Source organism: Semicossyphus pulcher, unplaced genomic scaffold (genome assembly GCF_022749685.1).
Source record: "Semicossyphus pulcher isolate SPU_LCO1_2020_fin unplaced genomic scaffold, fSemPul1.0.p SCAF_14, whole genome shotgun sequence".
NCBI lineage: Eukaryota > Metazoa > Chordata > Actinopteri > Labriformes > Labridae > Semicossyphus > Semicossyphus pulcher.
Window position 1 is genome coordinate 16,865,345 of NW_027211648.1, and position 25,274 is coordinate 16,890,618.

Here is a 25,274-nt window from a genome sequence, read left to right on the forward strand (position 1 = left end):
CAGAGACATAAACATGGAAACTGTAATTTTTGTCACATTGTCAGGACAGATCACAGCATCTGAGAATTAGAGTTACTGAAATCACTTGTCCTGGTTGGTTATAAATCCATCACTTGTCACCAGGAACCTCCACTGTGCACTTGACTGTGTCGTTGTAGAAGGTACCGGAGCAGTCCGACCCACCAAACACCAGCAAGGTGCACTTCACACAGACATTTTGGCCCTGCGCGTGCATCTTAGTATCTGTTAGAATGGAGCAGCCCAAACTGATCATGCTGTGTCCCGCTCGAGGCTGTGAGCAAAGCAAAGGAGACGCCACCGAGCTCCACATGTTGGTGTCTGAGGAGAAAGGAAAGTGGTGGAGGTTCAGCAGTAGATGTATGAAGAATAAACAATTTTTTTTTTTAAATTACTAAAAAAATGTGGGACTTCAACAGACCACACTGATATAGTTGAATGTAACTTAATAAAACACAAGAGGCTGTAAGAATGATATGCTCACCAGTGTTGAAAATATGAACATCCTGCAGGGCTCCGATTGCGCTGCAACCTCCACTGATTAAAATCCTGTTGTCTGCAACCGGTACAGCTGCATGAAACCTGTCAGTGTAAAGACAAGGCAATTTTTCAGATGCACAATTATGTAAAATTAAACAACTCACTTCGATTTCATGCATTTTTTAAGTTTAAAACATCCATCAAACCATGCATAAAGACTATTATTTTGTCACAAAACAGATTATATTTTGTGTTAAAACCCTGAAATCAAAATGCAGCTCTGTCTGTCAGAGATGCAAAAATGCAAAAACCAGATGGCTACATGGATAACATTTCTCAAGGTTGATCAGTCATATACTCACCCTCGAGGCAGTGGCGGCATGTTCCCACATTTCACAGCTGTGTACTCCATGAATCCTTCCCTCATACAGAAAAAATATCAGTTTATCAGTTTAAACCTTGAACACAAAATTGTTGCCCGATGCAGCCATTGCGTCTCAATCTTACCCAGATCTAGAACATGGAGATCATTGAGGTAGGTTGCAGTCTTCCGTCCACCAAATATTAACAACTTATGTGATATCAGTGTTGCTGAATGACTGTTCGACACAAACATAAAGATGATGATGATCATGATCAATGTATAGGAAAAATAAAACAGTATTTAGATTAATTGGTTTTTGAATATAAGACTGACCCAAACCGAGGCAGAGGTCTGTCCCCCTCGACAATAGGCTGGTACCAGAGTTCAAACTCTGGGTTAAAGATGTACAGAGCATTGCTGCAGGGCTTCTCCCCAGACGAATGGCTCGGCTGAACACCACCAAAGACAAAAAGCTCCTTTTTATAAAAGGCTGCAGAGTGATATGCCAAATTTGGAACACTGCCTTTCGCCTAAAGGAGGTAAATGCACAAAATCAAAGCAAAAGAAAACACTTTCATAACTCTGGCTGAGTGTTTGAGAAGAAAAAGAAAACTAAAACATGTTAGCAACAAACCCACGTTGACAAGCTTCCACTTCCAGGTCAGAGTATTAAGGATGTACAGCTCACTGTAGCACTGACCCTCCCTCAGGCCGCCGTAAACGAAGACAGACTTAGAGTCGGGGTCATAGGACGCAGAGTGTCCACGGGCACACGGCGGCACAGGTCCAGAAGCAGAGGAGTTCATGGGGAACCAGAAATCATTGTCTGGGGAGGGGTCAAAGAGGAAACTAAGGGTGAAAAAGGCATGTACAGTGTAAACTAAATGTGTAAGTGTTATACTGACCTAACTCAAGCTTCCAGAGAGAGTCCCTGCAGTAGTTCTGATCTGCAGTCTCCCCTCCGATGAGGATGGCCGTGTCAGAGTCACTCATACACATCGTGTGGCTCCAGCGCTTTGATGGACATGCTGAAACTAATCATGATCTCTGTCAAAACTCTTTGTCGACTCCGATGTGACCACAGTGGTTATAAAAGTTTGTTTCTGACCTCCTCTGTTCTCGTTCTTTATCTGAACAGTCATTTCCTCCTGGCTGTTCATCCTGGACAGCCTCATTTTCTTGGGGGTTGAAGCCTGGTCAATGTCGTCGGTGAGGCTGTCCATGTCCTCTGAGCTCCATGTCAAATGGCCTCTCTTACTTATAACTGTACGTCTGGGGGTCTTTTCCTTATGAGCAAGGCAAGGCAGCTTTACATAGGCAATTTAAATATTTTATATAGGCTAGGAAAAGCAAATTAATTTCAAAACAATGTACAATTAAACAACTATATAATGTATACTGAATATATGTATATTCTTAAGCATGACTTGCATCTTACCGAAGGCCACACTGGGGGTTTATTTCCCTGAGTCGTAGAACTGGTGTCAATTTTGTTGACTTGGATCTCTGCGTAACAAACACTTTCACCCAACTGTGACATGTCGACAGTTATCTGCAAAGAAGGAAAGCACTGAAATTTTGCAAAAACGTAAAGAAAAGTGCAAAACTGTTTTAACCATATTAACCTCACCGTTTCATTTGCAATGCTTCGGTGTAATGTGGAAGAGAGATCAGTGGCATTGAGCTTGTCTGGGAACAGACATTTCCTTTGAACAAGAGGAGTGCTGCTGAAGACACTGGCATTATCCTGTGGGTGTTTACAAGTTAATGGCATTAAAAGAAGCATAACTGGAGAAATATACAATATAAACCAAGGAGGATCATGCCTTCTAAATCTGTAAAGTATACAGTACCAGGTAAAACCATTATCTCGCAACAGTTAAACCATCTCTTGAGATTACAACTACCCTACCTCTCCACACACTGTGAGCACAATCTTTCCATAAACTCCTCTCCTGCCTCTCTCAGCTGCCACTGACGCAATGTCAGGGCTCCAGTCTCCCTCCCAAGTCAGGCACCTGAGTTCAAAGTAGATATGACCCATTTAGATTCGAGTTTTATTTTGTAGAAAGTTGCTAAAACCTTTCTTCTACATACCTCGTTTGAGATGACAGGGTCCCTATTTTCTGAGCAGGCACCTCAGCACTAACCACAACCTCTACAGAGATTGTTGTCTCACTGCATTTCCACTCTCCAAGACCGAAGACGACCAGCTGTTTGGGGAGAGGCAGGGGCACGTGTACTTGGAAGCACCTTCGGTTGGATTTGCTGCGCGCGGAGAGACAGAGAAAACAATGTACTTTAAATGTGAAAACGGTTAGAAAAACACAGGTTATCCAGTAAAGGCCTACCTGATGAACTGGCGGGGAGCGTCACGCAGGGAGTAAAGCACATAAAAATTCAGCTTCCCCATGTTCTCAGGGTCTCCTCATCAAGAAGTTTACAGCTCAAGCTAACAGCAACTCTTTAGTGCGACCTAAAGCTCCAGCAGTCACTCTTGATTGGCTGTCTCGAGCTCGCGGCCGTTATGAAAACACACACACCTGAAAACGCTTACATAAATTAATTAAAACAAATAGTTTAACGAGTTTTTTTTAGCTAGCTTTAGCAGAACAGCTTCTTTATAACAGAGAATTCTACATATTATATTATATTATATATATATATAAAGCAATTTACTATTGTTTACTGGCTAATTTGTTTTATTAATGCATTTCATACCACCGTGTTTATTTAGGCTACCTTTACTGTAACTAGAAAATGTTGCAAAATATATATTTTGTCAATCAATGTTGTTAAAAGAAAACTTTTTTTGGTCAGTTTCAGGACTACAGAGGTTATGGTGGAGTTGGATTGGTTTATACGATTATTTGCCTATGTAATGGAGTTTGACAAGACAGTGAACACTTTCATTTTAATGCTTCATTATAAGTTCAATACAATGGCACCTCAAACTACTCTCAGATATGCTTTACAAGAGTAGATTATAATACGTAACTGCATATCTACTGTCACCAACTTTTAAAATGGTCAAACCATTAAAGTCTATGTATGACTGTAGTACCTAAAATTTTAGCCAAAACAAGTATCCTCATATAATAAACATAGAACAATGATAAGATGCCTTTTTAGCATCTGCTAAAATGGTGAGTCACATTAGTAAGTTTGGATTCTGACTGGCCTTTGGGAAGAGCTGAAAATAAAACCTGGTTTCATCATCCCCTCTGTAACAATTACATCAAACCCCTAATGCCACAATTTAATAAAAACACAGGGGACCATCCTGAAGCGCTTTCTAATCCTGGATCTACAGAGAGACTGTTATGAAATGACGCAGGCTCAGGTGTAATGGACAGACTTGGCTGGTTGGAGACTAATGTGTCTTTTTGCAACATCTACCTGCTCCTATGTTCAATTAATTAAGGTGAATATCTTCTGGTTTCTTCACTCCTCCATGACAGTAAACTGAATATCTTTGAATCATAGGCTAAACAGACATTTGAGGACGTCATCCTTGGCTTTAGGAAACACGGGGATATTTCTCACCCTTTTCTGATATTTTACAGACCAAATAACTAACCGATTAATCAAGAAATAATCAACAGATTAATTGACGATAAAAATAATAGCAAGCTGCAGCTGTACATGGGATTCATGCAAAATGAATCACAACAAAAAATAAACAATCTACTTTTTATTGTGGAATATAAATTTCAGGAACAAATGTGATCATAACTTACAGCAAAGGTTCAGCACAGCAAACATGGGAAGCTTCAATCCTGTCGCTTTAAGTAGTATGCAGCATGAGCAGCCAAAGCTGTGGCATCTTTGGGAACATGCGCACGACTGAATGCAGCAGAAGCATCAATTTAGAAACAGGATGGAACGAGGACTTTCAACACGTGTGCCCGATGCACTGATGAAACTCAAAAACAAACACACTGACCTTTACCTACATAGAGCTGTGCACAAAATACAGTTAGATGAATATTGCGACCGCTCCCTTTCTCTGAAATAGCAAATTAAAGGGGGAGTGAGGCAAATGTAAATATTGAATCTGTATTACATAATAAGAGCTTCATGTGATAAGGGATGACTTTTATTTGTGTCATAAAAAAGCACACTTTGGAAAACTGTCACCACTTGCTTCAGTACATTCAACTTATATCATTTACCGACACAGCACTAAGACAGAAAACAGCTCTGTGGACAGAATTACATAATAATATTCTTCATTATGACATATTCGAATGTAACACAGATAAAAAATAAGTTAGGCTACAAGGCAGAAGGATAAATACAGGTAACAACAACAAAGCAACATAATTGTAGAAGGTGCACGCAAACACACACATAACAAGGAAATCTCAATTTCTGTAGAGCACTGCTGATTAAGCACCTGGCATGGCAAAAAAAATATCCTGTGCAGGTGTTCCCTGATCACTGCTACCATAGAAATGTTACGCCTGAAGACAGTGTATGTTTTATGATGGGCACTTGACCAAATAGCACAGTGCATACATGGGAACATGGCACATATGCATGGATTCTTCAAACATCTATCAGCAAGACACTGGAGCAAATGTTCTGTTCAAAACTATCTGACCATATAAGTAAAATCCAATATGTGACAACACAAGCTGATAGAGATAAAAAATAGATATGCCTATATTTAACCTTTTATATTATAACTTTTTCCAAGCATGGAATCAAAAATAGTTCATTGATCTAAAGAGTAGTATTCTTCTGTAAAGTATACATTCATAAACAACAATTTGGCATCTCAGGCACTGTAGTAAACTCTGTAGTAAAGAGTTTTGTTTCGCCATAGTGAGTAGGAGTTATCAAACTTCAGGAGGTATGTGCCTTCACCTGGAAAGTCGTGGCTCCCACCATGGACGGACAGGTGACTGTCCTGGCGGTACACAGGCAAGATTTCACCCAAGTTTGAGTTGGATTGACTTTTGGAGCCCTTCTCAATGTCTCCGTTGCTGACAGGCCCTGAAAAAGAAAGCACACAAAGCACAAAGTCAACACACTGCTTCAGATGGATGATTAAAACATCCAGTGAAGAAAAGGTTTAAAGCAGGCACACTAACTGACCTTCCAGCTCCTCCTCTTCTTCTTCATCATCGCTGGACTCGCTGATGTGTACAGTAATAGACCGGCTCGTGACGGGAGTCCAGTCAAAATATATGCCAAAGCCAATGTCATAGCCGTCTGTAGCAAACTCCCAGCACACTTTTTTGGCCTCGGGCACAGTGGGCACGTGAACTGTCATGATGTCGCCTCTGTACACTGTCACCACGCTGTCCTCTTCCGTGCGCAGCTTTGCCTTCAGCTCCTTCAGAGTAGCAGATGTCCATGTTGATGGGGGTTTCAGGGGCGGCATCTGGGCTGCCATCAGGAGGAACAAATGGCAATGAAGACTCTGATATATTTAATCTAGCTAAGATACGCTTATAAAACATGTTTTTTATAGCCTGTATTACACTTTGAACACACTCAGAACAGATTTATGAATCCTCTGAATGCTAATCATAGATAAAAACAAAGCAGCAGTCATGATGGCACACTCAGCAGGCCCTCACCTTTCATCTCAGCGGAGAGCTGACAGCTCCCAGAGCTGTTGTTCTCCTCGCCAGCTTCCCCTGAGGCTGGCTTAGCAGGGGCCTCTTCATTACCCTCAAAATGCACAGACACAAGACTAATATTACAGCTGACAAATCATATCATATTACACTTCCCTGTTTATTGCCCTCCTTTGACAGCTCTTCAAACATAATTCGAAATTAACTACCTCAGTATATGGTCCTGAATCCTCCTTGGTTTCATCCATATCAGCTTGGTTTTTGGAGTGGGTGCAGCTTTGTGAAAGGTCTGTATTCTGGAGCCTGAAGAACAGACAACATTTCAACAACGAAGACACTATGATGCAAAAAGTACAGCTATCAACATTTTCCTTTATAAGCAACACTTTAGCACCAGGCTGACTCACCTGTCCAGCGGTCGGTTGTCGCACTGTTTGGAAGTTATTCCGGGAAAGGACGAGAAAGACAGGGATGACAACCGTGACTGGAGCTCTGATGTAGCCTCTAATCTCTCCATGGCTGTAAAGACAAGGCAAACACCTCAGCCTGCGTGGCTGCAAAAGATGAAGCCCCGCCCCTCTCAACCACAGGGAGGGAGGAAAAGATGACAGCACTTAAACATGCCTCCTAACGCAGAGAAACTAGCCTAACAACCGGCTGTTTGGCATTATGTTAACCACACAAACAGACGAATAAAATACTTTGTTGTAAAAGCGAAATGTAAATGTGTATGTCACACACTCAGGCTACACCTTCTTAAACTGGCATTAGCTTGCAGCTGGCTAGCTTGGTAGTTAGCATCTCATCAGCTAGCTACCTAGCAAACAGAGAAAGTGCAGCCGAGGCTGGAGTCAGACTGGTTAAACACATATCTTACCACGATGAAACGCTGTTAATCTGATAACTCGACAAGGTTTTATTTCAGTCCAACGCAGGCCATCAGGAAATACACCTCCATATCACTGCAATCATGTGACGGATCTCCTCTGTGCTGCTGCTTGACAGGAAAAAACAGATCCGAATTTTTGACACTTCCGTGTTTTCCCGAGTGTTGCCGAAAATCTGCGAATCTGAGCGGGGAAGTAACGTTTGTACACCGTTTGTACCGTTCGTACAACGTTTGAGATTTATTCCCTTTGTAGATGCTGCCTGCTAAACAACTTACCACTAGTGTAATGTTGTAGCCATGATTAAAAGTAATTCCAAACGCCAAGTCTTAAGAGAAAAGCCACACCTGAGACTGTTTTTATTTTGTTAATGTTTATGCTTTTTTTTATGCCTACTCTTATTGTAGTAGTCAACAACTGCCATACCGCAGACACCCTGCACCCTTCTTCATGCTTGAATGAAGAGGCTTGGTGCAGGCACACTCGCGGAAAATATTGGCAGAGAAAAATGACATAATTATCTGCTGATGCCAATATGTCATTTTCAAGCCATAATATACTGATAACGTGCCGATAATATTAATATGTGTGGAAAAAATGTTAACACAATATTGTCACTTTTTATTCCTATTTAAATGTAACTTTACATTATGATTTTCAAAAATAAGTGTACAACCCTTCCAACTTATGTCTGTGGGGGACATCCTTAGAATATGTACAGTTACATTTGAATAAGCGCGTCTTATTTTGGAGGTGACTGTAGCAGTGATTTGTATGCTGCAGAGATGCACTGTTGCAAATATTTGTCACTTGATAGAAAGCACTGCAGCGGGGTCTCCTTGATCTGGGCATCAGTGAGAGAAATCCATGGACAGGGCCTTTAAAGAGAAGAAATGTAAACATTAATTTATTGCACTATATATACTATATGTATATTTTCTCCAGACACGGTTAAACATAGTAGCCATACAGTTTATATATGTTCTTTAGCTATACAGTAGTACACTTACATATCTGGAAGAAGGGTAGATGCATATGATGCACTGATGAAATTATGTGTGTTTAAGTCAACAGTGTGTGATTCTTTCCCTTTAAGGACACTGTTGATCAGAGAGAGAGCAGCACTGGAGCCCAGACCGGCAGAGGTGCAGATATTTAGCAGGCTGTACAACACTGCACACACCCAGTTTAGATCAAGAGATATGCCACCTAAATTAGGACAAAAATAGGGTGATGTTTCAATGCACCATGTTTCAAATGGTCACCCTTGCACCTTACATAACATGAAAAGTTCAAATGCAACGAAATTGAAGTCTGCAATAAAGAAACATGATATACCCCTCATCGAAACAGGACATGATGCCTCCATTAGCAAAGGATCTCTCAAAGCTGTGTTGATGTGAGTGCAGGACAACCACACATCTGCAGCATCACTTGTCACATATTCATACTTGGGTTTGAGAATGAAGTCATGTCCAAGAAGCTGTGCCAATCTGAAATATAAGATAGCAACATAAGAATTCAGTGACTGATATTTGACAAACATAAATGTTGTATGAGTGTGGTACTACCTGGTGACGGGCACGGCAGAGCAGAAGCTATACACAAGGCAGTGCTTCGACAGGTGGGAGTGGAGCTCAGCGCAGACTTTAGGGAGGTGAGAGGGAAGGCAGCAGAGGAACAGTATGTCTGCCCATGCTGCCAGTCTGCTATTGTTGAAGAAACATTCAACTCCAGTGTGAATAAATTCCACTGAAAGTAAACAAAACATAAACAAACATACAGCAAGCACACATAAAATCAACTTGAACTGAAATTGAGTTAAGTCACAAAAAGATCTGTTTAATAATCCTTAAAATGTACTATATATACTATTATCTGTGACATTACTGATGCAGTCAATAGCTAGTTTTGTGAATTTCGGATTACTGGCTGATTTATCAGGAAAAACTAGGTCATTTAACTTTGATTTGGATTTTTTTGTGCTTTAAGTGTCTTTGGCAGTGTACCTGTAGATTCTGGTCTTCTACTGGAGATCTTCATGTGTGAAGGTTTGATGCCGGACTTTTCAAGGAGGGACCTGAGCAACTGTTTTCCCACGTGACCCATCCCGAGAATCCCAACGCATAGGTCTCTGTCTTCTTTTGATGCCAGTGAGGCTCTGTTAGCAGGTTGACCTCTGATGATACATCTAAACTTGCAAAACAAAAGTACCATGAAGTGTGTTAATGTTATTTTAAAGTACTTGTGTTATGTCAGAAGCACTTTTCAGAGACCTACAGATAATTTACCTCAGTGACTGGACGAGTTTACACAGGAAAACTGCGTGCGCGCACCCGCAAAATGTCAGTCCAGCGGCGCGTGAACGAAGGTGAATGAACTCTTTCTCTTCCTCGGTCAACCCAGCTTCGAAAGAAAAACTATTCAAATGAGCTGTTAGGTCAACCATCGTCCCAAAGCTTCAACTGAAGTTAATAAGAAGAAAGTTTCAACTGACTAACTTTGTTTAAGCAGTAAAAATCGGCCTCATCCTCTTGTTTCCATGGCAAAAGGACAACTTCCGACTTAACGGCTTATGTATTTCAAAATAAAATTCTTCCGAAATCTTCAAAAAAGCAAGATAAAGTACTGTGAATTACAATAAAATTATTACAATTAAATATTTTTTACAAAACAAAATCCAACCATGACTCTTAAAAGAAATGTCATTCAAATTTTCCATAATATATTTAAAGCTATTTATACAACTGTACAGATAAAAAGCAGTAACCTAATGGGAGGGAAGGGTCACAGCAAATCAATACAGGTTATGTTGAGTCATCACCTTTATCATATGATTAAATATTTATATAATTGAATGGTGGGATGACAATGAAAAACAAATTCTTGACCACACTCTATTCTAGTGGATTTAACCATTTTTATTTCCCTTTCATGCTTTTAATACAAATTCATTGATTTAACTGTACACTTATGTACAAGAAATATTATCCTGGCCACATTAACAAGGGAAATGAGCAACTCAAATGTCTGCAACACAACTTCACACTAAATATCAATATTCAAACATACACTTAAAAAACTCAATTGCGCAGGAAATTAAGACTTTTCTTCAAGATAATGAGTTTACATAGTTCCATGTACTGTGCCAACAATGTGAAAATGTGAGCAGCAGACTGACAGAATGAGACATCTGAAAGTGTTTTTAAGTTTTACAAGCTGCTTCTAACACCAGCAGCTTTTACAAAAATTATACAACATTGATCACAGCTCAAAATAAAATTGCAAAACTTTATAACAAAATGAGCGATCTTCCCATCTGTCATTCATTTGAGGAAGTAACCTTTCTAGTCACTTAAAAAAGTGCTGATTACAGAATTTTACACATCTGTGACACATTCAGATACTAAAGTTGTTCTCTTATATTTGCATGAAATGTTACACATTAGGTATATTTACAGTAAATAACAAGGCCCACATACAGTGCAGTTGATATAAATTAGGGGTCATTACAACTATATTAGTGTTTGTTGACACCAAATAGTATAGGGAACGCAACAACACACAACTTGTAAACAGAGCTGTTTGAGAATGAAGCTAATGCTTATTGCGCCTCATGAGACAGCAGCCTATTTCTTCATCGTTATGATTTTATATCTCTAATGCCAAAGTCTACCCCACAACAGAACATATTCCACTTAAAGACAAAATGTGGCTCATAAAAATGCATCACTCTTCATACATCCCTTTGAATAAACGTACAGTCTGACAATGCTGATAACCATGAAGGCACTGTGAGGGGACTGACACAAGCTGAATCACAGTAGCTTAAATTGCCACGAGATGAACAGAATATAATTTACACCACCTTTTCATATGCACCTCTGAGATGCCTGCAATAACGCTCTGAAGAAAGTCTCCATCGTATGTTCGAGCTGTTGCTTCAGCACAGTCCTGGTTTGAGGTACCAAATGGCAACAAGAATTACTCCTCGCCCTGCCTCCATTTCTGAGACTCCTCCTGACGCGCATCAGGGTGAATCTGGTTCCTCATCCCACCCAACACATTGGAGGTGGCTTCAGTGGCCATAATGAGAGGTTTGACGACTGCTGGAGGCAGCTGGCGGAGAACTCCGCCCACTGCGCCCGTCATCCCACGCTGCTCATGCTCCCGGGTGGCTGTGTCGTAGATGGTGAGTGCTGTGTCTGTGATTCCCTGTGGGGGAAATCAGCAGAGAATCCTCATTAAACAGAGTTTCTTTTCATTAGTATCATCAAAGTGAATATTTTAGCTTTTTTTACCTCTTTGACCACCGTATAGGCTTTGGCTACACCTTCTCTGAGGTCCACAGGCTGATGAGCCAGCCCGTAATGAGAGAACCGTTTTATCCTCTTCATGTCTCTCTCATCAGGCACTGGAGACACCATGTCATAGGCCGTCTCAGCTGCTGCCTGAAAATGAACCACAAAGCAAAGGATATGTCTGATGCTGCAGGAGGAAATTAGCAGCAAATTCTGACTTTTTAGTAAAAGTGGAAACAGTGAGTTTACCTGGATGGTCCGCACCATCCTGTTGGTGAGCTCCAGAGCTGCCATAGCAGTGGAAGTTCCAAAGGAGGCAGTGCCACGCTGAAACCCACGGACTATCCGACCATCCTTCCTGTACTGCTCGATCGGCAGCCAGACCAAGTCCCTGAATCCCTGAACTGAACAGAAAATTCACCTTAAGAACAGGGAAATGCATTACATACACAAGCTCACACACTATACATTATGGTTTCCATGTTGGCATTGCCGTTATACTCACCTAGTTGTACCAGAGAGTGAATTGGTCCCACACCTCCCAGTAATCCTGGAAGCTGGTTCTTCTTTATGTCATTTAGCCACTCGTTTATTGCATAGGAAAACAGCTTATCCACACCTAATAATCTGAAATACAACACAAGTATTAGTGTCCACAGGACGATTACTGTTGCTGTGTGATTTATGCTCTTTAAAGGGATATATTTTGTATTGAAGGCTAAATCAAAGACATAGGGCCCTATTTAGATGGCGGAAGGCGCACAGTCCAAAGCGCATGGCTGATTTAGGGCATGTTTGACGCACTTTTGCCAGTTAGACGGCGCATAATCTGGGCGCAAACTGAGGCGCAAGGCGCAAAGAGGTTGGCTTCAGTCCCTGGATTATTCATAGGCGTGTTTCCGGCATAACATGAATCAAACCAATCAGCTGAGTGTCAGTTGTCATTTTGAGAGCCCAGTGCGCCTGCAGGCAGGCGTGTTGCTATTTACAAGGCGGATTTCAGTCATTCTTCTTATATAATCCGGACACCGACCGGCTTATTTAACTTATTTCTTTCCACTGTGTCCTTGAACACGCCGAAAAAAACACAGGTTACTGTACGATACATGTCGAAGCACGGATTGATGTTAAAGCCACTGAAGCGATCCCACTGCCCAGCAGAAACGAAAATGAAAAGAGTCATGCTGTGTACATTTACACACGAGGAACAGCATTAATGATTTAAGTCTCCAGACGGACAGGATCTTATGTTTATTAAAGTTCTGTGTGCTGGCCATCAAAGAAAGGTAGGCTTTAAATGTTTATTTAATTTTTGTTGCTGATCACATCACTGCATTCTGTCCGTGCGTAATGGAGACTGGACAGTGTATTAATATCTGTGGGCACAATTGTCGGTGCCACAGGTAGTTATGTTTGAGAATGGTAATTAATTTACCTCAGTTTCTGCTGTATTATAGAGACCGTGCGTCTGAATGAGCGCGCATTTTGGAGAGCTTTGTGTCAGTCTCGGTAGTTTTTGGCCCATGCGTGGCTCGAGCAGGAATCTCCTTGAGGTGAAGCAGGTGTGTGTGGAGGAGAGCTTGTCCACGTCTTCCTGCACTTCTCAGCAGGTCAGTAAAAAACCGAAAGCAGTATCATGATTTAAGGAGACGAGGGAAACCAAAGCTTGCAGTCTGTCCCTTAAACGTTGTTTCACTGTATCTGCAAATACACAGCTTTTTCCTTATGAGTAAAAGCGCTGCTGTGCGTCCCTGTGTGAGTGACAAGCAGAGACTCGTGTTGTGAACTCTCCGATGCATGTCCATAATGCGCCCTCTAAATAGCAAAGACAGACTGCGCCATAGACCTTAGACCAGGTTTTTGTTGGTCTAAGGCACAGTCGCTTTCTGCGTCCTCTAAATAGCAACACGCCACCCGTTTGCCTGACCACACCTTTCAAAACCAACACGCCAATGAGCGCTAACGGCGGTGCAAGATCACATGCTATTTACACAACATTGACATTTGACGTGAAAATGACGATTGCTCTGGGTGGAAGACAGTAATGACAATTGCGCTGTGCGCTTTGCGCCGGGTGGACAATAGGGCCCATACAGTCTCATAAGATAGAGATACTGAGATAAACATACCCCTGTCTGTAGCACAAGCGTCTCAATTTCAGCTCTGAACAATTCAGCTGTGTCAGCCCGATAATGATCCCTGCAAATGTTCCCTAAGAACAGAGCAGTCACAAGGTCATTCATAAATCAGAACAAAATAATGTTGCATTATTACAGCTCTCTGAGCACATGTACCTGCTCCATTGAAACATGTTTCCCATGGTAATCCAAGCGAATAGGAACCTCAGAGGTAAATCGAAACTCCCTGTTAGGAAAAGAAATTGAGAGATTAGTCATCTCATTATTTCTTCAAAGGGGTTTGATTATTTAGTCATTTCACACTGACCTAAAGAAGATTGGCTGGTCAGTGAATGTAGCAGCAGAGGCATCACTGTCATTCACTTCCTCCCGGCTAGACGTGGAGAATCCATTATGGCTCAGGCGTCTCTGAGCGGGCACTGAGATGATTGGGGCCGGGTCCTGGCTGCTGCCAGCGTGCTTGGAGAAGCTACAGGAGATCTCTGGAGCGGACGCTTTTTTCGTGGAAACGCAGACAGCTGCAAAGAAAAATATTAACAGAAGACAGTTATTCAAAGCGAGGGTTAGTTGAAGGCACTTGTGAATTATGGATGTTACCTTCTTGAGCAGGTGGGGAAAAAAACTCAACTTCAGTAGCTAGACTAGTGAAGAAGTCCTTCAAGAAGAAGAGAGCATCCTGCAGACAAACAAAGATCAATTCTGTAAAAAAATGTTACAAAGGATGCTGACACACAGCTATGATAGCATGGAAAAACCAGCTGTATCAGATTTGTTTACCTGATCGATATTGAGGCGAAGAGGCATCAGGGAAACACGCAAACAGCACTCCTGTGGAGCCTGGCCCGACTCAGGACACATGTGCAGCGCCTTAACCGTCAACTAAGACAAAAAGCACACAAGACGTTAGACTACGCCAAGACTTGTCTGGTTTAATGTGAGTGTGTTGTCTTCCTCACCATGTTAGAGTGGGCTTTACGGGGCATTTCCTTGCTTGAATATAAGTAGAGGAACTTGTTCATCTGTGAGGTAGCCAGTCGGTCTCGGATCTCCAGGTCCTGCACGACGAACACCTGCCTGGAGACAGGCTGATCCATTGCCGGCCCAGAAGCCACTTGGGTCTGCGGGTATACCTCATGCTGGAATCTCAGCTACGGAAAGGGTAAGAGAAAGGCTGATGAATGGTAGACAAGAATTATTTATCTCATGTGCATAGGGGCGCCATAATTAAGATTTTACCTTGCTGAGCTGTATCTCCATCAGGACGTCAGGGTTCCTTCCTCGTCCTCCTCCTGTCCGTCCTGAAGTCTTGGCCTGCCTTACAGGAGTTTGAGAAGGGGAGCTATGGGGTGTAGACCTGCAAGACAGAATTTGATACACATGAAACAAGCTCCTTTCTTTGTTACCCAATAAAAAACAGTGTGTCCACAGTAACAGATAAAGGCTTACCCTCGGCTTCTAGCAGGTGATGCAGTGAAAGACCCACTCCCAAAGTCCTTCCCTCCATACAGGTGCCAGATGACGGAGATCTCCTTGATGAGGTAGCGCACCTCTGGGACGGGAAAGTTCATGGCTCCTCTGCTGGAGTCGCTCCCATGTGGAGGCTGACTGAAGTGATCGCCTTTGATTTCCACAGTGTCTGAGGTAAGCTGCTTCACCACTGGCTCCTGATCAAGATCCTAAAACACATTTCACGCACAGTGAGCCAACACACATCTCCATCTCTTTGTTACGTAGCTAAAACAAAGTGAATGAGTGCACCCTGACCTCTCCTCTGGAACCAGGTGTCTCCAGGATACAGAAGTCGTCTGTTTCTTGGGCAAGTGTAGGGACAGGAGTGATGAGAGGAGAGTGAAGCATGGGGTAAGTGGGGCTTGACTCTTGGGTTACATTCCCACTCTCATCTGGGAACAAGAACAGGTCTGAGCGAGGCGGGTCGTGGTCTTGATTGCGCTCCTCATGTGCACCTATAGATGTGTGAAAGATCAGATCTAGTTAAATAAAGTTATATTATTCATGGAGCTTCATCTTTAAACTATAACAAACAAAGTAGTAACCATTCTGCTGCAGCCCTGGTGCATGCTGCCCGTCAGTCTCCTCCATCGCTTCACTCATTAGGTCCTGCAACATCTGCTGCTCAGTCTCAGCGAGCAACGGGGTCTGAGATGTGGGCCGGCTGGGGATCTCCGCCTGTCCAAAAATAATACCAAACTAAGCACCTGCAGAGTTTTAAAGTTGTATGTCCTATAGGCTCATGTGCTGACCTTTGTTCTCTGTGTAGTGCTGCTGTGCTTGATCTCCGGCTCTGCAGGAGGCAGTAAGTCTCCATAGCTGGCTACATACTGGATAAGATTCATGAGGGCGGCGCAGGAGTCCGAACACGTTCTGATGTGAATTGCGTCACTGGAACAGCGCAGCTCAAATCTGGGCTCTGACTACAAGTCAAAGGACAGGGAAGAATGATGAATGAATTCAGTTTAAACATTAATTAATTGAGCAATTAAGAGGAAGATAATGCTTACCAACTTCCCATCCAATCCAGGTTTAACTGCCGTTATCCTCAACTCCAGCGTTCCCATGTCGACCACTTGGACATAGTCTGTAACAAGCAAAACATGGCTCAATGCTGCAAATAAACATTATAAACAGTTTTGTTTTTCAAAATAAAATCAAGCAAAACACTTACCACGTGCTAGATTGACGGAGACGGCGTTACTCTTGTCTGAAAGGAACAGAGCCGCTTCATCCAGAATTATCCTGCATACAACAAATCACACTTTCACACTCAACGAAGGCATACTTTACTATAAAGCAGTCCCATCTCACAATAGTGTATAAGGAGCCTTCAGCCCTTTCATACCTGAGTGTGGAGGAGGAGTGATCTAAAGACACACTGCTGGAGATGCTGAAAGTCTCTACAACCAGCAGAGATCTGAGCGGCAGGTAAAGAGGTCTTTTCAAAAGAAAGGGAAATCGAACATTAGAATACACAAATAGGTAATTAAGTCATTATTTAAAGGGAGGTATGAAGTTTGCTTTACCTGTAGTCCAAAGAGCAGCTCCATAGATGTAAATGTAGAGTGGTGACAGACGTAGGAGGGGCGTAACCCAAAACAGGCTCGTCAGACACATTCAGAAAGTCAACAATCTGTTGCACATAGAGGACAAATATGTATTTTATTACATTATACGACCTAACTAAAGGAATAGAATAGATTTTGTCAGACAGAGAGTTACTTATCTACTCTTACCTGGTCATACCAGCCCAAGCTGGCAGGGACGACTCTGTGCTGGAGTGTGGCACCTCTCACTCCAACAGCAACCAGGAATTCCTGCATAAAGATGCACAACAGAGCAGCCGGATTTACTTTCAACACCCAGTCTGCTAAATAAAGGAAATGCTTGTCTGAGTGTGTTATTATAGAAAATGTGGGTTGAAACAGGTGTGTGACTGCTATGACAGCGGTATAAGAACTCATGGGACTGACTTAAAAAACATGTTAAGCACAAAGGGTCAGGGTTTGGGTTGGAGATTAAATCAACAACAGTTATTGGATTTGAAAACAGCCCCATCTACAGGACAAATGTGGTCACACAATGGTCTGTTGAGATTTAAAGTTGACAACAAGAGCATGCAGGGACTTTGTCAGTCAACAGATCTCAAACAAATTGATCCTTTTGGAAAATATAGAATATAAGTGATTTTAATACTCTACCTTAACATTGCGTTCTGCATTCTGTGATGAAATTTTGACAGCGACAGACACCATGCTGCGGGCCTCCAGACCGATACCCTCCGAGGGCGTGGACGATCTCTCAGGAGACGTCTCTGATTGGTAGATAGTCGGCTCTAACCAGTGCGGATGCGTCCTGCATGGTAACTTGATGTCTGAGACAGAGGTGCCCCCATCCATGAGTCCTGAGCAGATTAACAGAGTGAGACATCAGTGAAAGAGGTAACACTGTAGAGTAGCACTCTAGGTCACATTATTACATCAACACAAGGTCATATCATAGAGAATACGTGCAGCTGGTTTACCTTGATGATACATGCTAACATTACTGGTGTGGAAGCAGATGTAGTGTTGGTCTTTATAGCCTTCGTACTGCGTCACACTGAACAGTACAGCGTTTTTTACCTCCAGCCAGAACTCGCCGTGTTTGTTTTTCAGCACAGTTTTATCCTCCTTCTGGGAAAAAAAGAAGGAAACTCAATCCCACTATCAGTAAAACAAGACATCTGAGTGTCTGATTGAATGGTGAGGATGGTGAGGGATATAAAAAGGGTTTACCTTAGCATTAGTTTGAAGAGCCACCAGGCCGTGGTTGACACTGAGGATGACGGAGAACAGGCTCTGGGAGGTCTTGCTTTGGGCTTTTGGTTTCTTCTTCTTGCGAGACCTGAGGCCCAGGTCAGACGCAGGACAGTAATAGTGCATGGTCTCCTCCTCTGAGCCACTGGTTTCATCTGAAAGCACAACACAAATCATGATAAGAAGACTACACATGATTTTACATGACACGTTTCTACTACAATTCTGTGATCCGGTGGAAATTCATGGATAATGTTTTCAGCCGTCGCACCTTCAGGACCGGTAGAGCGGAACTGGCTGAAGCTGTCTTTGGAGTAAGTGTTGATCAGCTGACTGGCGACAGACAGTCCAACTCCATACGGCATGCTCTCCACTGTCTCCACTGGAGATGGAGCAGTGGGCTCCCACAGCAGCAGGTCATTGTTAATCCTTAAATATGGAGAATATACATTTAATGTAATGGAACAAGAAGCGGTTAAGTTAATTAAATAAAGTGGGCTGCGTCCTATATACCAGTTTGACCAATATACCAGTATAAAATCTGTGTTACAGGATTTTACGAAGACGATGGCGCTATAAGCTAGCTAACGCTTCGTCACGGACATGTGCTGTAACGTCATGATCGCGGTTGTAGCTGCTACCCTTACAACAATTACTGAAGGCTGCTAGCTACCGCACCAGTGGCTACGGTTTTACGGTATCTCAATTCAAGTCCACTCTTTCATATATTAGCTACGTGTCAACATGGCCTATCTACAAAGAAATATAATGTGTTCAGGCAAATAAAAATGGAAACAAAGTGGTACAGAACACTTCACCAACTGAGTATCTGTTGATTTTCAGCTACTGTCAACACATTTATTGGTATAAATGTCTCAGAAGTGCCTTTAATAATTCATTGGTCTACGTTTCAACTCACACATTTGCCACTTTAAATAATCTTGTCTTACAAATTCCATACCTGTTGTGTAGTTTTTCATAAAAAGCCTTGCTGGGGAGTACTAATTGCACATTGGGGAAACACAACTCGAGGATGAAGCGAGAGTTGTTCATGGTTTTTTCCTGGAACTCCGTCATCTCAGCGACATCGCCGGGAATAACCATCTGGAATTTAAAAACACAAAAGGAGAGATTTTCTTAACAGGGGATCATCACCACCTGCTCTGTCAACAGGTTAGGTATGCAAAGCAGTGCTTGCATTGCTGTTTGCATAATGATGCATCTGTCACACGTTGTAATATATCAACAGGAGGATACCTTTGCTCCTGAATGCAAATCTGAACACCTGCACCTGCTGTGGACCGATGCTATTATCAAAACAGCAACAACAATTCTTTACTTAAGCAAATTTAGAAATATAAAATATCAAGCATATCCATGCATTTACTGAAATGAATGTGGCCCTTTAGCCATGCCCTACCTCTTCATTCTCATACATAACCCTCCGTGACGAAAAGGGTGACGGCTCAGGTTTCCCAAAATCACACACATCCTTCAGGGAATGGGCAGCCCCTTCCTCCTCTTCCTCTTCAAGAGAATGGTCCTCAGCCCCCTCGTCATCTTCAGCCGTGATCCTCTCAAGGATTGAGTGGACTGCTGTGGGGTTCATCTTCAACACAACCCTGCTCAGAGAGAATAAGTGTCACTGAGATTTGCCCCTGAAGGAGAAATCATTTTGAGGTTGGGTAGGTAGACGTACCTCGGCCAGTCAAATTTGACACTCTCGGATGTTGTCATGTCTCCATCCATGGTGTGGGACACTCTGAGGAACCGGGCAGCTGGTTGATCCGGCTCCTCCTGAAACTTTCCTGTGCAAACGAGGGGAAAAAAAGAAGTTAAGTAGAAATTTCTAGGTTAAATTAAAAGGTTTTAAGCTTTAGTCAACATACCAATTAGCTCCCTGAAGGTGAGCTCCATTTTGGTTTGTTCCGGAGAGCTGCCGCCCATGAACTCCGTTTTCATTTCCAGGTCTTCCAGCTCCAGGTACAGAACTTCCTTCTGCAGGGACTTCTTGAACCAGGGGCCCCTCTCCTGATCTGAGCGCAGGTCAGGGATGGGGAAGCGGACCGCTAGGCCGAGCACCGGGGCATTGACCGTAAGAGATACATGACAGTTGCTGGGAGTGTGGCTGTCATCAAGGAAAACCTCTGTAAAGGCCTTATGCTGTGAAAAGAGTTTAAAGAGACAAATATTTAGATAATGTGTAAGTTAAAGAGCGTTGAAATAAGCAACTTTTTTTCACTTATTCATACTCCTTTTCTAGGCTACAATATTCATAATTATAGTGACATTTTATACGATATCTGAGATGGAAATACTACTTTTTAATCAATAGTTCTAGGGACGCCCCTACCAAGCTGACATGTTTATTATAGGATGTGTACAAATGGGAGGCCATCAGCTCTGTGGTGGCCAGCTTCTGGGGTTGGAGCAGGGAGTTGAGACGGTCTACAATGCTGATGTCGAGCTCAGAGCGCACAGGGCCCAGCTCCACCTGGATCTCAGCTTTCCTGGGGATCGTGCTGAGGCGAACCTGACCTCCCTGCACAGAGAAGCAAAGGGTCGACTTAGTAGACACACAATTATGACACAGTTTATGTGTTAGAGTGATAAGTGTAAATGCTGTGGTTTCACAATGGACTGATAGATGCTGTTACCTGAGGGCCTCTGCGCTCAGCCTGTTTGTAAAGCAGGTGAAGGCAGGTGGTAAGCTGCGCATCAGCACTGGCTGTGGTGTCAAATGTCAGGAGCTGAGGTGTGACAGAGAAGCTAATGAGAAACACTCGTAATGTCACGCCAGCTGCAACTTTCAGGCACAATGACTGTGTATGTACAGAGCTCAGTGCAGTGCAGAATGTGCAAAGCTCAGGCTGAAATCGCTGACCTCAGTGTACTGAATGCCTCTTTGGGAGCCACCACTGACTGACTCCGAGGGGAACAGACACTCCAGAAACTCCATCTGGTTAAGGGAGACGTCGGTGCTGAAGGTCCGAAGGCTGGATCCCTGACAGTGCTCATAGTTTATCTTCAGGCCCTGGCCTACAAACCTGTTAATATCAGCCCAAATCAGACATACGTTAAAGAATGAAATGACAAATCTGTCCGTGCACAACAGCAAATAGTGAAATACAAAAGTGCACCTGAGATGGTCATGGGGGCAAGCCTGGTTAAATACTGTTCGAGACTGAAGGAAAGCAGCGGGGGCGAGCCGGCCCCGGCCAACCATGTTGAAGAAGTGTGCAGCCATGGGGCCAAGGGGACTGGGAGCAGCATCCGGTGGTGGCAGAGGGTCGATATGGAGGACTGAAACAGCCAGGCTACTCAGTGTCAATCGTAGCACCAGCTCGGGCCTTGATTCATCACCGTGTGTTTTGGATGGATGGGCTGAAATACAACAAAGGCAAATATGAATGCAGATACTTCAATCTGCTGTGGTGAAAAGATTTCATGTGCAACCGAGGGTTTGAGTGTTTTCATAGCTCCAAACACCTCCCCAGTTGCTTTCACTTATCGTCATACTACTACTACTACTACTTGTACCACAGACACAGATCTAATCAGGACGTTATGCTGCTGTAATCCTACCTTTGAATGAAAAGCTGTAATCTCATTTCCCTCTATGAAGTATTGGTCACAGAGAGACTGGTATTCAATCTGTATAAAGTATGTAAGAATACAAAGACATATTGTGATACTTACAAGTCTGTCTCAGTAATTTTTGAGGGAGTTGTGAATCCCGTGATTGGACCGGAGTTTCACCAGTCTGCTTCTCTCTTTGTCGAGGTACATCCATGTACTCATCCCACAGAGCCTACAAACACAGGTACACAGATTGTGTGCAAGATAATATAAGAAAGGCTGGTTCTGAATCAGTAACCAGAACACTGAAAAGCATTACATTTCATGGTGTTTTTATGACGGCAGCCAAACAAGTGAAAACTTACAGTTGCATTTCCAGAGGGAGATTCTCCTGGAGAGGCAGAGTAGTTGCTATTAAGTGACAAATCCAAATCAACAGTGGGTGGTTCACCCAGAGGAGGGAGAGATGACAAGCTGTGAGACATGTCCATGTCTGCCATGGAGAAGAACACATCATCTACACCACCCACAGATGTGTTAAAAAAACAGAGGAAAGGAAAAAAAAGAACACATTTCATTAGATAAACGCAACCAGCACATTTCATGTTTGAGAGGAGGTCAGACGGAGGATGGTGTTTTGGTCTAACCTCGACTCGACACAGTTCTGGTTGTCTGGCTCTCGAAGAGATCGGGGTCTGTTCCTGGCACAGCGCTGTCCTTCTTCAGACAGCGGTTCAGCTCCATGTGGAGCCGATACTCATCCTCCTGCTGTATGGGACGGCTTTTCCTGTCCTTAGCCCATTCCTGTGCACCTTCACACAAAGAATAAGAGCAAATCTATTTATTCTTTTTCTGAATGACTCATTTGGTGACATTGTTACCCTGTTTGATGATAGATGATAGCAAAAATATGGATCAGAGGGATGCTCACCTCCACCAGAGAAAGCCCCAAACAAGTCCAGAAGAAGATGAACTTGCCGCGGGGACAACAGAATAATAAGTGTATCGATATGTCCGACAACATCCAGCTAGAAAGCAAAGCATGCAAAACACTGTTAACAGCAATCACCTGTAGATCGTCATATAGCAAGCAATCAAAAACATTTGTTCTTTTGATATTCTGTACTTTAAAAAATGGTAAACTTACCTTTGCTCCAGGCATAGCTAAGTTGTTTTTTAGAGTGAGGGACAGCTCGATTTTACCGTCAAGGCTTCCAACCTGCACCGGTTCAAATGGTGTTGTAGAGGATACTGGCTCTGTGAACTGGGGGTGAGGCTCACAAATGATTTTGGGATTCCAGCTAGGGGAGAGCTTTGGCTCAGTTTCCTGCAAAATAAGATGATTTTTTCAAAGGCTTATACACACACACACACACACCTCTTAATGCCAAATTTCAAAGCCTCCCTATAAAAACTAACCGTTTGAGTGGGTGAAGATTTACAACCAGCACGGGACACATCTGAAAACTCATCCCAAAACACGGTGATGCCTTCCATCTGCAAGTTTTTATGTGCAAATGTGGTTGGCTGATGCACATTCACATTTGAGCTTTCCTCGCCTGTTTCGTCACAGTAAACGATCCTGAAAGCAAACACAGAACACAGTAAGTTTATCAAGGAGTTTCCAATTATCTTTTTTCCTCCTCTTGGATTGATTATACATTTAAGCCTAAACTTACTTGTTGATTCGAATCTCAAGAGCGATTCCAGTTTTAGAATTTTCTGGAATGTGTTCGACTCGGAGAACAGTATCCAAAAATGTCACTTTAACTCTCCTCAGAACTGAAAGGTAGCCAATTAAAAGAGATTACACTTTAATAAACACTGTTTAACTGTCTTAAATGTTGCCTAAAAGTACAGATATATTGTACCTGTCTCTATAGTTTCTGCAAACTTTTCTAATCCCTCAAAAGGCTGGAAGCTCTCCCCCATGTCGTCGGTGAGTTTCTGGCTCAAACACTCTTTGGCAAGTTGCATGCTACTGGTCATGAAACTGGACCAGCACATGGGCTCGGTACCAGATGCTGGAAGAAAAGCCAGATGTGATAAAGTCACATACTTGTCAGTAAAATGAGTTGTCAATTTGCTAACATTGAACAGAATGATGATCTAGAACCTTTCTCAAAGATGGTGTTGTGGTGGCACATAGTGAAACCTCTCCTTACCCATTCTTGGTCTTGGTCTGAGCACCATCGCCAAACCCTTGACTTCTAGGGCGCAGTTTTCCTGCAGCAGTGCAGCCCATGGGACTGTCAGAGAAATTGTCTGGATGAACCCTGCGATAACCTCAAAAGGGGCATCTGCCGTTTCTAGGAGCTCGTTTAGTGACTGAGGAAGAAAAAATAATAATGAAGCTTCTCTTGGTTCATGCAAAGTCTGCGTTTATATTATTGATCCTGCCACAAAGGTGACACTACACATACCCATTTATCCAGTGGCACTTGTGCAAGTGATCCAGTGCCTTGATAGAGGTCTAAACTGAGCTGATCTAAGCTCAGCTTCTCCTGTAGAAAGTTGCCAAGGTACCGATGCAGGAGGTATCTGCAAGCCCGCTTCTTTATAGACTCCGAAAATGGCCAAGGCATCTTAACTCAACAGGTGAGCTGTGCACAGGTAATGAAACAGATCTTGATGCTCTGCCACCGGAATGCTATAGCTAATCAAACAGCTTTAAATGAGTCACTGGTGTTACAGTTGTGTCATCCTGTCGGCTTAAAGACATTGAGAAAGCGTGAGCTCAAACACCCTTCATATCCCAAGATTAGGGACACTTTGGAGGATGTGTTGACACTCAGGTATATGTGTGGGAATTGGTCCGACTCCAGTTTGCTTCGCCTATAGAAAGAGAAACATATGGTGCCCGCTTTGTAATTTGACACTTGACACAACAGGCTTTACACAGAATGTTTACAACTAAGCCAAGAACAGCAAGATCTAGTCATACGTCAGTTAAAGACAAAGACAGTTTAAATCGCCATGAAAACGTTAGAATAACGTTAGTAACACCAGATGTCCAGATGACGTTAGGGTTTTATACGCATATATTTGTTCCTATTCTAGAGCCAGTGTAAACAAGCCAAACGCACTTGCGAAATAACAGTTAGCATGCCAAAGACTTGCTAGTCAATAGCTACCCTTAGCCATATTTGCTCGAATAGAGCTGTCATCGTAGAGACCGGTAGCTGCGCTTTGACTGCTGGCAAGACAAAGACATGCCATTTAGCTGACTAGCCGGTTAACAATTGTGAGGCTAGCACCGTTAGCTGCATACGAAAGACTCCTATCGGCAAAGCGAGACAACATTAGCATAGCCGGCTAACGTCAGGCAAAGCTTGTAGCAGTACATGCTTGCTAGTTAGCTAGCTAGGCAACCCTTAAACCCAACATTTCTCAAGTTATCTACCCTCACATGTGACATGAACACTAACAAAAACCACCACACATATTTGCACCAACCATTTGCCGAAACGCACGAGTAAGTGACAGAGCTGAAGATATTAGTGCGGCTAATAAGTTACCTTCTGACTGAGTTGTTTACAAACACTTTCATGACTCCGCACCAACTGAGCCTACACACTCCGGGGCGGGATTAGACGATGACGTCAC

General features: G+C 42.9%; 4 protein-coding genes across 6 annotated transcripts; all 4 read right to left on the minus strand.

Moving 5' to 3' along the window:
* Positions 1 to 109: 109 nt before the first annotated feature.
* On the minus strand, positions 110 to 3,275 carry LOC138591225 (rab9 effector protein with kelch motifs). The gene is made up of 13 exons (XM_069661749.1): positions 3,214 to 3,275; positions 2,960 to 3,130; positions 2,775 to 2,880; positions 2,493 to 2,609; positions 2,301 to 2,414; positions 1,971 to 2,148; positions 1,768 to 1,890; positions 1,501 to 1,688; positions 1,196 to 1,392; positions 1,006 to 1,097; positions 861 to 915; positions 503 to 600; positions 110 to 339 (listed from the first exon to the last, which is right to left on the minus strand). The coding sequence occupies exons 1-13, from the start codon at positions 3,273 to 3,275 to the stop codon at positions 110 to 112; spliced, it is 1,731 nt and encodes a 576-aa protein (XP_069517850.1).
* A 1,292-nt stretch (positions 3,276 to 4,567) lies between these two features.
* Positions 4,568 to 7,463, minus strand: tmed8 (transmembrane p24 trafficking protein 8). Of its 2 annotated transcripts, XM_069662100.1 has the most exons (6): positions 7,331 to 7,463; positions 6,861 to 6,972; positions 6,663 to 6,756; positions 6,454 to 6,547; positions 5,966 to 6,259; positions 4,568 to 5,863 (listed from the first exon to the last, which is right to left on the minus strand). In XM_069662100.1, exons 2-6 carry the CDS (start codon positions 6,968 to 6,970, stop codon positions 5,646 to 5,648), a joined length of 810 nt encoding a protein of 269 aa, XP_069518201.1. In that variant the 5' UTR covers positions 6,971 to 6,972; positions 7,331 to 7,463; the 3' UTR covers positions 4,568 to 5,645. The 2 variants fall into 2 exon arrangements, with proteins under 2 accessions (XP_069518201.1, XP_069518202.1); XM_069662101.1 differs by lacking the exon at positions 7,331 to 7,463 and having other exon boundaries at positions 6,454 to 6,569; positions 6,861 to 6,948.
* Positions 7,464 to 8,082: 619 nt separating this feature from the next.
* On the minus strand, positions 8,083 to 9,789 carry noxred1 (NADP-dependent oxidoreductase domain containing 1). Its single transcript, XM_069661750.1, has 6 exons — positions 9,632 to 9,789; positions 9,350 to 9,531; positions 8,912 to 9,092; positions 8,679 to 8,833; positions 8,351 to 8,549; positions 8,083 to 8,218 (listed from the first exon to the last, which is right to left on the minus strand). Exons 1-6 carry the CDS (start codon positions 9,787 to 9,789, stop codon positions 8,083 to 8,085), a joined length of 1,011 nt encoding a protein of 336 aa, XP_069517851.1.
* A 457-nt stretch (positions 9,790 to 10,246) lies between these two features.
* On the minus strand, positions 10,247 to 25,236 carry atg2b (autophagy related 2B). 2 transcript variants are annotated; one of them, XM_069661781.1, is made up of 43 exons: positions 25,187 to 25,236; positions 24,092 to 24,503; positions 23,834 to 23,996; positions 23,540 to 23,692; positions 23,348 to 23,450; positions 23,088 to 23,250; positions 22,816 to 22,995; positions 22,600 to 22,696; positions 22,316 to 22,480; positions 22,034 to 22,185; positions 21,789 to 21,900; positions 21,230 to 21,473; positions 20,974 to 21,136; positions 20,747 to 20,839; positions 20,443 to 20,631; positions 19,979 to 20,252; positions 19,789 to 19,897; positions 19,510 to 19,711; positions 19,051 to 19,193; positions 18,361 to 18,518; positions 18,069 to 18,244; positions 17,816 to 17,966; positions 17,493 to 17,695; positions 17,028 to 17,108; positions 16,818 to 16,924; positions 16,637 to 16,729; positions 16,463 to 16,533; positions 16,299 to 16,375; positions 16,041 to 16,211; positions 15,834 to 15,966; positions 15,544 to 15,743; positions 15,226 to 15,455; positions 15,016 to 15,133; positions 14,736 to 14,927; positions 14,557 to 14,658; positions 14,377 to 14,455; positions 14,087 to 14,297; positions 13,936 to 14,005; positions 13,771 to 13,853; positions 12,147 to 12,268; positions 11,891 to 12,045; positions 11,642 to 11,791; positions 10,247 to 11,555 (listed from the first exon to the last, which is right to left on the minus strand). In XM_069661781.1, exons 2-43 carry the CDS (start codon positions 24,251 to 24,253, stop codon positions 11,325 to 11,327), a joined length of 6,231 nt encoding a protein of 2,076 aa, XP_069517882.1. In that variant the 5' UTR covers positions 24,254 to 24,503; positions 25,187 to 25,236; the 3' UTR covers positions 10,247 to 11,324. The 2 variants fall into 2 exon arrangements, with proteins under 2 accessions (XP_069517882.1, XP_069517883.1); XM_069661782.1 differs by having other exon boundaries at positions 25,125 to 25,213.
* Positions 25,237 to 25,274: the final 38 nt, after the last annotated feature.

What these genes read in the sequence shown, in the direction of transcription:
- noxred1 (XM_069661750.1), bottom strand. Translation starts at nt 9,789, where the DNA reads ATGGTTGACCTAACAGCTCATTTGAATAGTTTTTCTTTCGAAGCTGGG. An exon ending in TCTGCCGTGCCCGTCACCAG is followed by an intron (nt 8,834 to 8,911) that starts GTAGTACCACAC and finishes CTTATATTTCAG; the next exon opens with ATTGGCACAGCTTCTTGGAC. An exon ending in ATGTCCTGTTTCGATGAGGG is followed by an intron (nt 8,550 to 8,678) that starts GTATATCATGTT and finishes GTCCTAATTTAG; the next exon opens with GTGGCATATCTCTTGATCTA.
- LOC138591225 (XM_069661749.1), bottom strand. Translation starts at nt 3,275, where the DNA reads ATGGGGAAGCTGAATTTTTATGTGCTTTACTCCCTGCGTGACGCTCCC. An exon ending in ACCCTGTCATCTCAAACGAG is followed by an intron (nt 2,881 to 2,959) that starts GTATGTAGAAGA and finishes CTTTGAACTCAG; the next exon opens with GTGCCTGACTTGGGAGGGAG. An exon ending in TGTTCATATTTTCAACACTG is followed by an intron (nt 340 to 502) that starts GTGAGCATATCA and finishes CTTTCTCCTCAG; the next exon opens with ACACCAACATGTGGAGCTCG.
- tmed8 (XM_069662100.1), bottom strand. Translation starts at nt 6,970, where the DNA reads ATGGAGAGATTAGAGGCTACATCAGAGCTCCAGTCACGGTTGTCATCC. An exon ending in ATTCAGGACCATATACTGAG is followed by an intron (nt 6,548 to 6,662) that starts GTAGTTAATTTC and finishes GTGCATTTTGAG; the next exon opens with GGTAATGAAGAGGCCCCTGC. An exon ending in AGAAGAGGAGGAGCTGGAAG is followed by an intron (nt 5,864 to 5,965) that starts GTCAGTTAGTGT and finishes TTTCTTTTTCAG; the next exon opens with GGCCTGTCAGCAACGGAGAC.
- atg2b (XM_069661781.1), bottom strand. Translation starts at nt 24,253, where the DNA reads ATGCCTTGGCCATTTTCGGAGTCTATAAAGAAGCGGGCTTGCAGATAC. An exon ending in AATCTTCACCCACTCAAACG is followed by an intron (nt 22,996 to 23,087) that starts GTTAGTTTTTAT and finishes CTTATTTTGCAG; the next exon opens with GAAACTGAGCCAAAGCTCTC. An exon ending in AACATGTTTCAATGGAGCAG is followed by an intron (nt 13,854 to 13,935) that starts GTACATGTGCTC and finishes CTCTGTTCTTAG; the next exon opens with GGAACATTTGCAGGGATCAT.